The 13374-nt window shown below is 36.4% G+C and overlaps 1 protein-coding gene across 2 annotated transcripts in view; it reads left to right on the top strand.

The window, feature by feature from the left end:
* Positions 1-13374, top strand: part of VAV3 (vav guanine nucleotide exchange factor 3) — a 143270-nt gene that overhangs the window by 61228 nt on the left and 68668 nt on the right. For both annotated transcript variants that reach the window (XM_026854234.1, XM_026854233.1), the window contains exons 16-17: positions 10062-10163; positions 12756-12856. In XM_026854234.1, coding sequence (XP_026710035.1) covers positions 10062-10163; positions 12756-12856 — 203 coding nt within the window. The remainder of the gene's footprint in view (positions 1-10061; positions 10164-12755; positions 12857-13374) is intronic.

The raw sequence follows: 13374 nt of genomic DNA, 5'->3' as shown, positions 1-13374 counted from the left end.
TAGAAATACTTACGGCAGATCTAGTTTTATTGATGCATTTTCTGCAGTGATGTCAAACAGCAATACAATAAGTGAAGTGGAATGAAAATTTTCAGTGTCCTCAGGTATTAACCTCTGCCATTTTCTTTATAGGCTATACTGCAAGAGTACAGCATCAGATTTCATGTCACATACACTTGAAAATGTTCTTCAGCAGTTCGTGCTCAGGGTGTCCATAATTCTGAACAGTTCCGTACAGAGCATTTTAAATTATTATAAGCATAACATGGAGAGCAGAATAATAACAGGTCTCGGATGCAAAGGTCTAACTTGGGGTTGAGAGTTGAGAAGAGTTCAAGGTATTGAGTTTTATCTGAGCTCCCTGTAGTATTTCTTCCTTTAATACTTAAACCAGTTGCAATTCACTGCAGGCTCCTTATCTGATACTTTATACATCTGCTTATTTGTTATGCCCCTGTGCTCACAGGTGGGCATACATATATTAACTATTCTCTAAAGCCAAGTTTTAATCAAGTGAAATGGCTATTCAGTTTAAAATATAATGCTCTTTAAAAATTATGGGATATTTTGTAAACATCTACATAGGATCTAACCCATCTAACCCTACGTAATGTCTTGTGACATTATTGCATTTCTTAAAAAGACTGATACGGGAGAAAAATCCTCAAAATCTGACCCAATAACATTTCTATAAAAACGAGTCAAAACCCCAAACCAAGAACTATTGTTAGAATGTCCTCGCATGTTTTTATCTTTTGGGGAAAAATTCTGCTCCAGAGAAAGGGCAGCTGTCTTGCGGTGCTGTTATGCAGAAGCTGTGATTCTGCTGGCCAGCCTTTTCCCAACCCAAGAGCATCCATATCTGAGCACTTAATGATGTTCTGGGTCACTCAGAAAAACATGCTTGTGGAGCTGCCTCTGGGGGAAGAGAAGGTTCCTTTTCTATCCAAGTTGACAGTCCCACTGAGTTATGATAATCTGGAGGAACATCTTCTGGGTTTAAATGATACCTGTGAGGTTTATCATCAGCCCCCTGAAAAAAATGGCTCGATTCAGTAAGTGTTTACAATGCTTTTGCTTTCTCTGTATTTACCAGAACAAGCGGTGTACTCAATGGGCTAGGTCAGCACCTGATTTTGTTGATACTCTGTCTTGTTTTGTGTCTAATTAACTTTTGAAATGACCTTTATTCATCCATTTGCAAAGGGTTACTTTTGCATTACTCTTTATGTGATGTATTTGTTCTTTATTTTCTTACATGTGCTGCAGTTCCTGCAATTAAGCATGTATGTGCTTTTCGTGGTGACAAAATGATGTGCATATATCCAAGGAATATCAAACATTTTTCTTTATCCCCCCCACCCCGTAATACTTTTTTCCTTCCAGTTTAAGAAGAAACATGTTTAGTTTAGAAATACTTGAAGTCTGGGAAGGAGAAGTGGCGTTGTTAATTAAAGTACTTCAGAGGAGCAATTTTTCAGTATTAATTGAGATGTTTGTAAAGGGTATAAGCAACACCTTCTCAGTGGCCTAGACTCAGGGAGAGTGGGAATCTGTACAGGTCTTAATTGCTTAAGTCAAGCTAGTATTGAAAAGCTGCCAAGGAAGCAATTAAAAGAAATGGCCCTCAAAATACAGAAAGACAGAAGAACTGGTTGCTAGTGGAGGATAGCAGTGGACCTTTGCAGGCAGGTTGTCTTAACTACAGGTTCTAACTGGTAGCATTAATGGTGATAGTAAATAGATTTAGAATAAAAGAAAGAAGAGAATTTGTGCTGTCTTCTGAAGTCTTCTTCCTTTAACTCCTTGCAGAATACGAAGCCACAAGTTGGTAGACTTGCAGGGCTCTCTGCTGCAGGATACCTTCTTGTTGCTAGTGCTGTGCTATGAGATTGACACCCATAACCAGGAGCCAAAGGCTGCAGATTCTAGTTGCTTCTACTCTTTACATTTTTATATATAATACCACCTCCTCTCTTGTGTGCTTTTTTTTTCATTAGAGGCAGTGTGATTTGCATTTCATTAATTTCCTATTTAAAATTTACACTTGCTATAAGAATTTAATCTAATAAATATAATACTTTATTTTATCCCTTTGTTATAATTTTGTTAGATTTGTTGGCAGCCAGTAGGCTTTCAGTAATATGTCCATGCAAAACAAACTTGAGACAGTAATTCTTAAAGTCTGTAAGGCTAATACTGAAACATCTGAAGGACAAAACATCTAAGGGAAGATGTAGTCAGTATGTTAAAATTTGTGCAAGAAGGGTTTTTTCATTGTTTATATCTTTAGAAATATGGTCTTTCTGGAAATAAAGTCTGGGATTTTAATGTGCTGATTGTCCACATGAGAAAATAGGAGGAAGGAGCTACAGTAAACTATCTCTTAGCCTTTTATTTATTCTCTTGGGACACATTATCTGTAGTAATTACATATTTAGTAGAGAGATAAGATAGAGTTTTGGGGCTGAAAGTTTAGTAGTTTTCCTGGTGCATTTTATTTTGTAAGCCTTAACTATGTAGAGTAAATTTAAACTGACAATAAAAGAAAGCATATTTGTGTCTGGCCCACTGAAAAAATTACAATTAATTTGTTTAGTCCAACATGTTGTGAAAGGTACTCTGTGTTTTCTTGTTGAAAACAAACATGAATGTAAGAATGCTGATAAAAAATTAAAATTGTTGCTATAAGGTAGCCAAATGCCTGCTGTATGCTACTGCTATTCAGACACATTCTAATCTTAATGTTTTCTCATCAGTATATGGTTTTGGTTAAGTAAGGAAATGACAGTAACAAATTCCATCTAAGCTTCTTGATATTGATGGTGTACACTTGTCATTGCAGTATGCAACTTGGAAACACTTTAGACCAATGATGATCCAAGTTCAGTTTTGTAAGGTGACAATGTAGAACTTATATTGTTTGATATGTCAAGATTGCCAAGGTCCATTGCTTTATTTTGATTTAGGTGTTTTGATTGTGACATGTTTGTGTCTTTAGTGTTAAGAATTACTTACAAGTTTTTGAACCATTATCCTGACTGCTATAGGGAAGTGTTAGAAAATTGTAGCTTAAACTGTTTCATTTTATTCATATGCACAATTATTTTGGTATTTTGAGGTAGGATAGTAGAGAGAATCCATATTCAGTAGGCATAAGAATAGGTGCCTAGGTGTCTTGTCTGACAAGATAATTTTGGGGTATCTATAGTATTGCTCTATGGTCAGCTGTGCCATTAATCTAGGTGAAGATTATTACTAGAATGAATTCTAACAGCAAAAGTTTGTGAGGGACTGTTGATCATGTGACACTTTCTGACACCATTTATGAAGCTGTTGCATTATGTGGGTGTCTGAAGACAGAGTTGGCCTATGATCAATTTACTCTTACAAGTAAGAGTCAGTAGAAAGAAATGGCACTGCAAATATGGAGAAGTATTTTTAAAAGGGAAATATTTCTTATGCACAAGTTTAGCAAAAATGGGGTGCTTCTAAGTCTAATGATATCAAGGGCAACTGAGTAAGATACCTCGATAATTCTTTTCTACACTGAACTCTCTAAACTTTACAGACAATAGATCTCTTCAGAAATGCAGGATTAACTGAAGATGATGGTTATTCTGCTCCTTGAATGGTCGCTCCGATGGCTGACGCAGAGACAAGAATTGTGTGTCCAAATGACGAAGGAGACTAGCAAGACAAGCATCTGCAGGTCTTTATGTTGGTGGTGTAGCAGTGAATTGGTCCCAGTGAGACTAATATTCTGCAAGTAACTTGGAAAGAGAAAGCTTTACTCAAAAGGCTCAGAGGCAGCCCAAGGACGTTGCTGTAGTGACTGGAGTAAATCTGGGTATGGTGATCCAGCACTATGCAGGAGAGGGCACTCGTGGTTGTCTCTTAAGAAAGCTCTGCTGCTGAATTGAGGAGAGAACTGGAAAAATCTTCATAATTACAGATTCACTCTCTTTCTGTATCCTGACATTTTTGGCTCTGCTAGAGTGTAGGAGTTGAGACAGCCTGGGGAAAAAGTAGAAGAGAGGAAGAGAAACTGTTTTTGACTCCCCACATTGCTTGTAAAAATAAGAGAGAGTTTTACCATAAAATAAGGAACATGTTCTCTGTCGTTATTTACCTCAGAATAAGTATTCCTGGTATATGGGTGACTTCCTGCTCTGGCCACTCATCAAGATTGTTTGACAACAGAAATTGATAAAACTTTTCATTTGTGGCGAGCCTGGGATAACCCCATAGTAGAAGTTGTTGTGGAAAGAGGACTTGATTGGTGACTGTTCCACTGTGATGGGGAACGAACACTGTTTAAGTCCTGAATTAGATTTTCCTAATGCTAGCCACGGAAATTGTGTGGGCTCCTTTCTGCCCCCCCCCCCCAAAGAAATCATCATTTTGAAGAAGAAAATATTAGTATTGACTAAAATTAATATTGACTTAATCTTCAGTTTTTCTCTATGTCTTGGAATATGCCCACAGTTTGGGAAGGAGAGGGGAAAATAAGATTTGGTAAGGATGATGTGTCCTCTTTACTGTGTTGTGGCAGGTCTGCTGTTGTGTTCGCAGGGTATCAGTGGAAGGCTTGAATGCGATAATGAAAAGAACTTCTTTATGCTTGGACATCACTGTGGGAAGTTGTGTGCTATGCTGTGACTTGTTTTTCTGTTGAAGCTATCAGCTTGATTTACTGTATTTAAAAACTCAAAAAGTAGTATACACCAGTAGTTCTCAACCTGTGGGCCGTGGAACCTTGTACTGCAATGTCGTCACAGGGGGTCCATAAAGGCTTAAAGCAGGGGTGGGGAACGTCCAGCCTGGAAACATTTGGGCTGGCCTGTGTCAAGCACTGCGCTTCCTTTTTTCCACAGCCCCCTCCCCTCAATGCTCCTCTCATACTTGAGCTCCCCACACCCCTGCCCTGACACACTAGTACATTCAGTGCTAGTATGGTTGATGGGACCCACTTTAACTAGGTCTTTTTTCACTTAAAGACATATTCTTAACCCAAAGGCCTTCTTTAGGGCCACAACAGGGCTAAAGTCTGTTCCTCCCAGTGGTGGCCCTGGACCTGTAAACAAAAATATATGGTGACTGCACACTGACAAACAAGGGGGGAGCTGAGAAGAATTGTAAAACCGTTTCATCAAATTTTAATGTAAAAATTGACATCAAAATCAGAGTGGGCCATTTGAGCAAGAAGAGTGTGATGCTATTATTTTAAATTCATATAGAATCATTGTAATGAAGTTATTAGCATAGCAGTATGTGCATTAACAGATTAATTTATTTCCACTTCTCTCTAAATTTGAAGACCCTTTATGAGAGAATTGAAATATTTGATGCAGTCTAGTGCTTTAAATCTTGAATTAAGTCTTGGTGGTCCATGGCCACAAAAGGTATTTAAAGGGGAGCTGTGGTGAAGGAAAGGTTGAGAACCCCTATTATACACTATTCAGTGTGAAGGGTTTTGTGGAAAAAAAAAATCCTGTGGCCCTTGTGGTATTTGGGCTTGGACAGTCACAGATGAGTTGTGCTTAATCTGTAGTTGGAAACTTTTGTGTGGTATTGTGTTGGGTTGTTTTTGCATTATTTTTGATTTGTTGAAAAGCAATATATTGAAAACCAAAATATCAAACCCCATGATTCATAAAGTTCCAAACTTTACATTAAAAGTCTTGCTTCTTGATATATACTGCTACAGTACATTATCTCAAATTATTTCGGACTTGTCTGATGCAATGCGTAATGTGACTACAGAATCGGATTTGCCATAATGCAGCGTGACCAGTCAGGTATTAGAATGTGCAAGAGTTTTCCTGTCCACTGTCAGCTCTTCAGTACAAGTTTTTCTACAAAGTTTTCCCTATTCCACCTCTACATTTACAGTAGATAACACACATTATCTTTTTATTTTCATTGTAGTTTTTTTTTCTGATTTCTGCTGTATCCTTAATTAGCTTCCTTCATTTTGTCTTCAGAGTAAGCATATTATTTCTTACTTTGCACTGTTCTTTTCTACTGCTTTTATGAGAATATTGATGACTGGAAACTTTGCTTTTGCATAAATATGAATGCTTTTTTGAGCAGTCATGAAATGCCTTCTTGTCTAACATGAATCAACTGATAACAATGTATCTAAATATTTTTTTAATAGACTATTTCTTTATGAAGAGAATCATGAGATAATGGGTAAAATACTGATCTTTTTGAAATGTGATGGGCCTGAATTTTGAGAAAGTAATTTGCTGATGTGTAAACTGAAATAAACCAAGACATTTTTCCATTCTTGTTTGACCTCAAACCTGATACAATTAGGATGAATGATTAGAAACTGAAAGGGACAAAAGAAAACGTGAATGTTGCTCTTCTCAGTGAATGCAGTGGCATTGTTCACTTTGAGATGACTGCTTGGAAGTACGTTCTAGAGTCTATGCAAAAAGAAAGACTGAGCAGCTGGTTAGGTTTCTTCTCTTGTTGATTCCCGCACTTTCTGCACAGGATCCTCTTTAATATGCTGCGGCTCTAGTCCCTTCCAGATTAATTTAATCTGTGTGTGATATACTTCAATGGTGTCTCCTTTAGATTCACTAAGCTTTTGTGGTTAGGGATTTTTAGGTTTTTCCTTCTGGGTGATGGGGCTTTGGAGAAAAAAGGGAAAAAATATGTTATCTTTTGAGTGGTGGGCAGAAGGTGTAGCAGAATTTAAAAGGTCCTTTTGGTTTACTAATAGTTGCTGTGCCCTTAAATAAGTTACTCAGGCTCATGCCTTTAAAAAAAACCCCCAACTATTTTATAAGATCTTTGTGCTAGCTTGGCCTTAGCCAACAAGGAAATCAATGAAGTTAAATGGTAGTGAAGCGATAGGGAGTATGAAAGATGTGTAGGTGGTAAAGAAAAAACAGGGTTTTAGATAAATAATTTATTGAAATAATCATTAGAATGTTACAATCACTAAACTAAAACCTGCTGGGGTTTAAAGAAACTGAGGGATTCATTCTTTATGATACATTTTTATGATCCTTTAGAACTGAGTAGTTCTTGGAACCAAACTAGTTCCTCCTGTAGGTAATAGTGGACAAGAGAAACTGAAGCTTGCATTAAATTCTAAAGTTTGTGTTGTATTATATGTTTTCAGTCCTGTATTCCTCTATGTATGCAAGTAGAATAAATGTATCTAAACTTTAACATACAGTAGATAGTCAAAGTTATACAGTCTGTTTATTTGGAGAAATCTTCTGCCTTGTTTAGGTCATTATAATGTGATAATTTAGCCCATAGGTGCAATAAAAAAAATTATGTTGAAAGAAGGCGGAGGATCTTGTGACAGTGCTTCTGTGAGGCCATTTTAACACAATGCTTTTTTTCCTCTCAAGGATAACTTTTTCTGTTAAGGACTGTAAAATGAATTTGAATGGCTTTATAAAATATAAAAAACCTTAAATATTACTTTTACTATAAAGAAGAATGAACATCATGTGTCATCTTTGTTCTGTTAATAGGAGGTATATTTTCAGGAGTTCATGTATTTCAGTCTTTGTGGAAGATAACCTGAGAGAAGAATGGAAGAGAATTTTTGCATACGAAATGAAGTTATATAGTCACATGCTTGTGTTAAACACCTGTCATTTTTTTTCTTTTCATCCACTATGCTTATTATTTTTGAAGATTGATCCTGTTATAATTCTGTGTTGGTTTAAGCCCTGCCAGGACCGGAGACCTTGTTGCCATTGTCCCTCCCCCACCCTCAGAAACAAGTAGGGCACAAACTCCGGGTTAAAATAAGAAGAAATTTAATACAACAGTGTAATGAACAATCTGAGCAACAACAGTAGCAATGATAACAACAATAAACAGTCATAACAATAAACAAGACAAAAGATATACAGAGGAATACCGCAATGGTTACGGACAGCCTGCCATGTGCTCCCCGTCACCAAAGCCACAAAGGAAAAAGTTCCCCACTCCAGACCTGACGTAACCCAGCTGGAGATCCCTTCCCCCTCTCTGCTGGGGAAACGTAACCCTATCCTAGCTGAACCAGGACAAATTGAATGAATGGAATTTTTTCCTTTGGTTTGTTCCTGAAAAATGGTCAGCTTGTTAGGACTAACTTGATAGGCTTTCAAATCTGATGAGTCTATGCATGTTAGACTGATAATTTGGACATGGTTTTTCAAGCTGTCTTGATCTGAACCAAATGGTAAATAAAAAGCAGCTTTTGTTGGGAGCATTAGTACTTGTTCTTGTAGGGAGTTTTCAGCCTAAGAGGTTTTAGCAGCCCCTTGGCAAACATGTTGTGAAATACAGTCCTTGCTCTGCAGAGTTAACAGCCCAAAAATGATATGCTGTTCTCTTGGTTTAAAAAGTTTTTTTTACTTTTTTTTTTTTTTTTTGACATTAATTCTATCCTGATATCTGTACCTTCCTGCTCTGAATGGGTAGCACCCATGCCTGTTTGAGTTAGCAGTGGTTGTGGTATTGACATCTTGTGTATCATAGCAGAGAGAGACACTAGTGAGCTAGTTAGAACAGTACTAAGTGTAAGGTTATTCTCAAGCATAAAAGCAATATCCCATTTTCTTTTGAGTACAGTTTCATTTTCAGCAGGCGGATTAGAAGACTGACCTTTCTGACATTAGGTACTTAAAGAGATTCTCTAAATGTTTTTTTCATAAGCCTTTTCATTCAGTCCTGGAGAGATTGATGCTTGCATGGTTACCTATATTTATGTTTCATTGCAATTTGTGGCTGGTCTATGTTTTAGTCTAGAAGTTATTTATAATACATAAAAATGAAACTTATCTAATAAGTATCTCCAACTTTAATGCATGCATTTGTAATTTTGTGTGTTGGAAAAGCTTCTGATCTTTCCTTTGAGTGTTGCAGATTCTTGTATTTTCACCCTCAGGATTTTTTTCCTTTTTTAATTCCTGTGTATCATACATTCCTATGTTTTTTTACTAGAAAAATACCAGAAATTTATGGAATCCTAAACATTCTAATATAAATCATACTTTAAAATGCATTAATCCTTTCTCTCTCTCTCTCTCTCTCTCTCTCTCTCTCTCTCTCTCTTGATACAGTCTAGCTTAAATTATATACCTAGCAATTCAATGTTACTAGTATGGATGGTGTTAAGCTACTTTGGGGCTGTTATTGAATAAAAAAAACCCACCAGAAAACAAAAACCAAATCAGTTGAAAATTCCTGTTCTCCCCCATCTTGGAAATGGGGAAGATGAAGGAAAAAATTGAAAGGATTACTTAATAAAATTTAAATAAACCTGCAGTCACCAGTACAACAAAATGATGAGTGGGTCATTTTAAAATTATACTTCCACTTTTGAAAGGGATCAGTAGGGAGGATAAACCAAACACATGTACAGTAATGGACCAGTGAGTGCTTTGTGCATAAATTTGGTCTTTGGAAATAAGTCTGTCAACAGTGTGTTGGTATTTTCACAATGTGAATAGTGATCTTCTGTTTTATTTGTTAAATTAAGTGTGTGTAGCAACAACTATAGGCATCGGGCAACACACTTAAGAAAGACTAGTTAAACCCCAGTATTTTCTAATTGCTTTTGAAATCACTCATTAGCCAGTATATTGCTGCATAACTGTGACCTAACTGTCCCAGATGTGCTGCTCATGTTTTCAAGTGTGTTGCTTCTCAGTATAAACTGCTTTTTCTTGTACATCCCTATAACAAAATATTTGAGAATGGAAAAGTAAGCATTCTTTTGGTCCATAAAATGATCTTAGTTACTTGAACAGGAATAAAAAACAGATGATGTTTGTTTTGATCTATAGTTTTCTAGTTATTCTGTCATCTGGGTGTATTTTAAAGGACCAGGTCTGTGTAATATCATAATTTAGATTTCATTTCAAGGTATGTGGTAAAGTCCATATTTCTGGTTTACCTCAGTGAAGAATATTAAAGTGTAAATAAAAGTAGTTTTTCATGGATTCAGATTTTCTGATATGAATGCTGCATTATGTTCTAGATTTCATTGGTTTAAAGAGGATTTTCACTTTTTTTTTTTTTTTTTTAAGGTCAAACATACGGCCAGACTATGCGGATACAAGCTTGCATGAGTTCAAAATGCATACCTTCAGTCGTGTGACATCTTGCAAAGTCTGTCAGATGCTTCTGAGGTAAGCTTTTGAAGGTTTTTGTCAGATGCTTCTCATTTATAAGAACGCTGCTTTATCATGATTCTCTTAGAGTATTATTTAATAAAGGAGTTCTTGTGGAAGAGTAAGTAACAACTGTTTTGTACAGTTTTGACTACCATGGTTGTTCCATGGGGCCTGTTGCTGTAGACGACCAGTTACAAGAACAGATAGAATATTTTTTTCAGAAAATCAGTTTATGACGATGCTCATAAATGTTTGATATGGGGAGATTGGTTTGTGAGACGGAAAATGTGAGGCATTAACCACCATTTCTGAACCAGGAATATGTAGACAAATTGAAGATAGATATTACAAAAGCTAGTTAAGAAATGCTAGCAGAAAACTAATGCTTTCATAAGCAAGGATTTGTAAGGCTGACTTAAGCTAAGAAATTCCATGTTTTCTGCCTCTTTCCTCTGAAACACACACATGCTTTCATATCTGTAGATTCTCATTCATTATTTCAGCTATCTTCTAGGAGCTACCTTGTTTTTTTGGTAAATATGGAATGTCCAATGGTATAGAGGTATATACTGAACCTACATTTCATAGTGTAAGTTGGAGATGTAAAAGCTTTGTAAACTTTGGCCAGTTCAGGTGCTCATAATAGGTTGCCCAGAGAAGCTGTGGATGCCCCTGCTTCCTGGCAGTGGGTTGGGTGGGCCTTTGAGCAACCTAGTCTAGTGGAAGGTGTCCCTGCCTATGGCAGGGGGGTTGAAACTAGGTGATCTTTAAGATTCCTTCCAACCCAAACCATTCTATGATTCTATGATATGATTCTGCATTGCATATTGTTTATGTTCCCAAAAATGTAGCCATAGCATTTTAGAAAGGGCATTTGAAGTATGGGTAGTGGTTTTGTTAAGCACAGGCATGGAATAAAATAACCTCAGGTGTGTTTCTCCCTGTCACGTATTTTGTCCTTTAGCAACCTTTTTCCTGAACAGTTAGACTGACCTGAATTTTCAGAGATTATTTCTTTTTAGCTTTTATTTTTCCCCCCTCAATGCAATAAGGTATAAGGGACTATGAAGAATGGTGTAGACATCCTGAACTTAGAAATGGTAGGGCTAATTTCTGAATTTGAAGCAGTATATTTGAGTCATTGCGTCTCTGTTACTGCGCTAGCAGCTGTTGCTGAGAAACGGCTGTCTTGCTTCCAGGACACAGCCTGCATGATGCTGCATTGTTCTGCATAGGCATGCCAATTGCTCAAAGATAGCTTGGGTATCCCCAAGTGCTACCTTGTGGTATATAGACATGTCCCTGGATATTTAAACTGTATTGAAAACCTACTGGACTTAGCCTCATAAAGTGCCTAAATTGCTTTTTAAAATGGATTGTAATTTTTAGTTGCAAACATAAGCTAAGGTGTAAATACTTGGAAAAAAAAAATCTGAACTTTAGTGCCTAATCTGTATGTGGAGGTAAAATTCTTGTCTTAGAAGCATCTGTAGCGAAGGATAATGTTACATCCTATACTTTTATACAGAGAATCTTGCATTCCTCTGTAACAATAAGGAAAAAAAAAAAAATGGAAACTGAATTGAAATATTTTTATGCTATTTATTTGTCTTTAAGTTTGTGTATTCTAATACTTAAAAATACTGAGCTTCTGAATTTAATTAAACATGTAGTTCATCACTAACAGTCTGGAAATTGCTGTAGTAAATAGCAGTTGCTGTACATTTTGTTCAGGTTTAACTTGTTTAATCCTGTATTTCATATGAGACACCTGATTTTCCTTTGAAGCTGAAGGTGTTATGTGAGACTGGGATGCATAATCACTCCAAACTGGTCAGGATAATCTTGGGGACAGACAAGTCTACTGTAAAGAGCAAGCAGCTACACCAATAGATGGAACCCATATAATTGCTTGGTGGTACACGTAAAGAGCTGTTTCCCTGTTAGCCATTCAGTGGATTGTACCTAAGACAAAAGGCATGCAAAATCTGAAAACAAATAGGTTCCTTCAGACTCAAATTTAGATTCCAATTCATTAAGGGGAATTGGAGAATATTTAGAGTAAGGAAAGTGACTCCTTATTTAGCAGCTCTGAATATTAACTAAAATGTACTGGGATATCTGTAAATATATATATTAATTTTAATGAACAAATTAAAAGTCAAGAATATTTGCAATATTGCCTATAAACTTCTACTGCTTAAATATATATATATTCAAACTACAACTCTCTTGAAATGGATCATAGTCTTCAGGGTGGCTAGGCAAATTCATATAGAAATGAAACGAACTGTAGAACTGTAGTAGGATATACACGTAATGGTACAATTTCAGGTGCAGTGTGCCAAAGTTGTTTTGGGCTAAATCGAAATGGAGATTGTTATTCTACTACTAGTCCAGGAGAACTATCTGGTTGTGATTTTTAAATGGCTAGTAGTGACGAAAAGCAGATGAGCTGCTTGTCAGTTGACACTTTTTCTGAGTCTTTAAGGACTATCATTATGCAGAACAGCAAATGACTTCTAATACCCTCTGCCATGTCTCTTATTTCCTTTATGCATGGAATTTATCACCTCTAATGCATCGCTATCTAATTTTATTTTACAGAGGAACATTTTATCAAGGCTATTTATGTTCTAAGTGTGGAGCTGGAGCACACAAAGAATGTTTAGGAAGATTAGACAATTGTGGCAGAGCTAATTCAGGTGGTAAGTCATTTTTATTGTTAGAATACCATTTTTAATTAGGACATAAAACTTGCTAGATATAATTAAGGTTTAATTTACCTCTAATTTGTGTTTATTGTAACATACATACTTGTGAAACTACCATTTATAAGCACAATTAGAATTGCCTTTAGAATTCATAGGGATTTTTATTGCTACTAAATTGAAATGTTTGAAAGCAGGAGAGAACTGTTATAGGTCAAACCCAATTTCTTCGTCAATGTTGCATACAACAAGGAATTGCTCTCATTTTAATCTGCTCATATGTAACACCTGCTGGACAGCATATCATCTATCATCCCTGTGGTCCTCCCTTTATGTCTATGTCAATTTTCATATTTTCCTCTCAGCTCCTAAAGCTGTTTGTGTTGCCTCAGCTTCCTCTTTCATCTTGTTGGTTTCCATGGTTTCTGTCTACTCACAATATTCACAAAAAGGTGATTGATGGCGCTCTACTTCTTCTACTTCTCACATCTAAGGACCTTTTTTTTTTTTTTTTC

Source organism: Athene cunicularia, assembly GCF_003259725.1.
Source record: "Athene cunicularia isolate RWA chromosome 8 unlocalized genomic scaffold, athCun1 chr8_part1, whole genome shotgun sequence".
In the NCBI taxonomy this organism is placed as follows: Eukaryota; Metazoa; Chordata; class Aves; order Strigiformes; family Strigidae; genus Athene; species Athene cunicularia.
The sequence above is the reverse complement of the archived record's forward strand: the minus strand, read 5'-3'. Positions and strand labels throughout refer to the sequence as shown.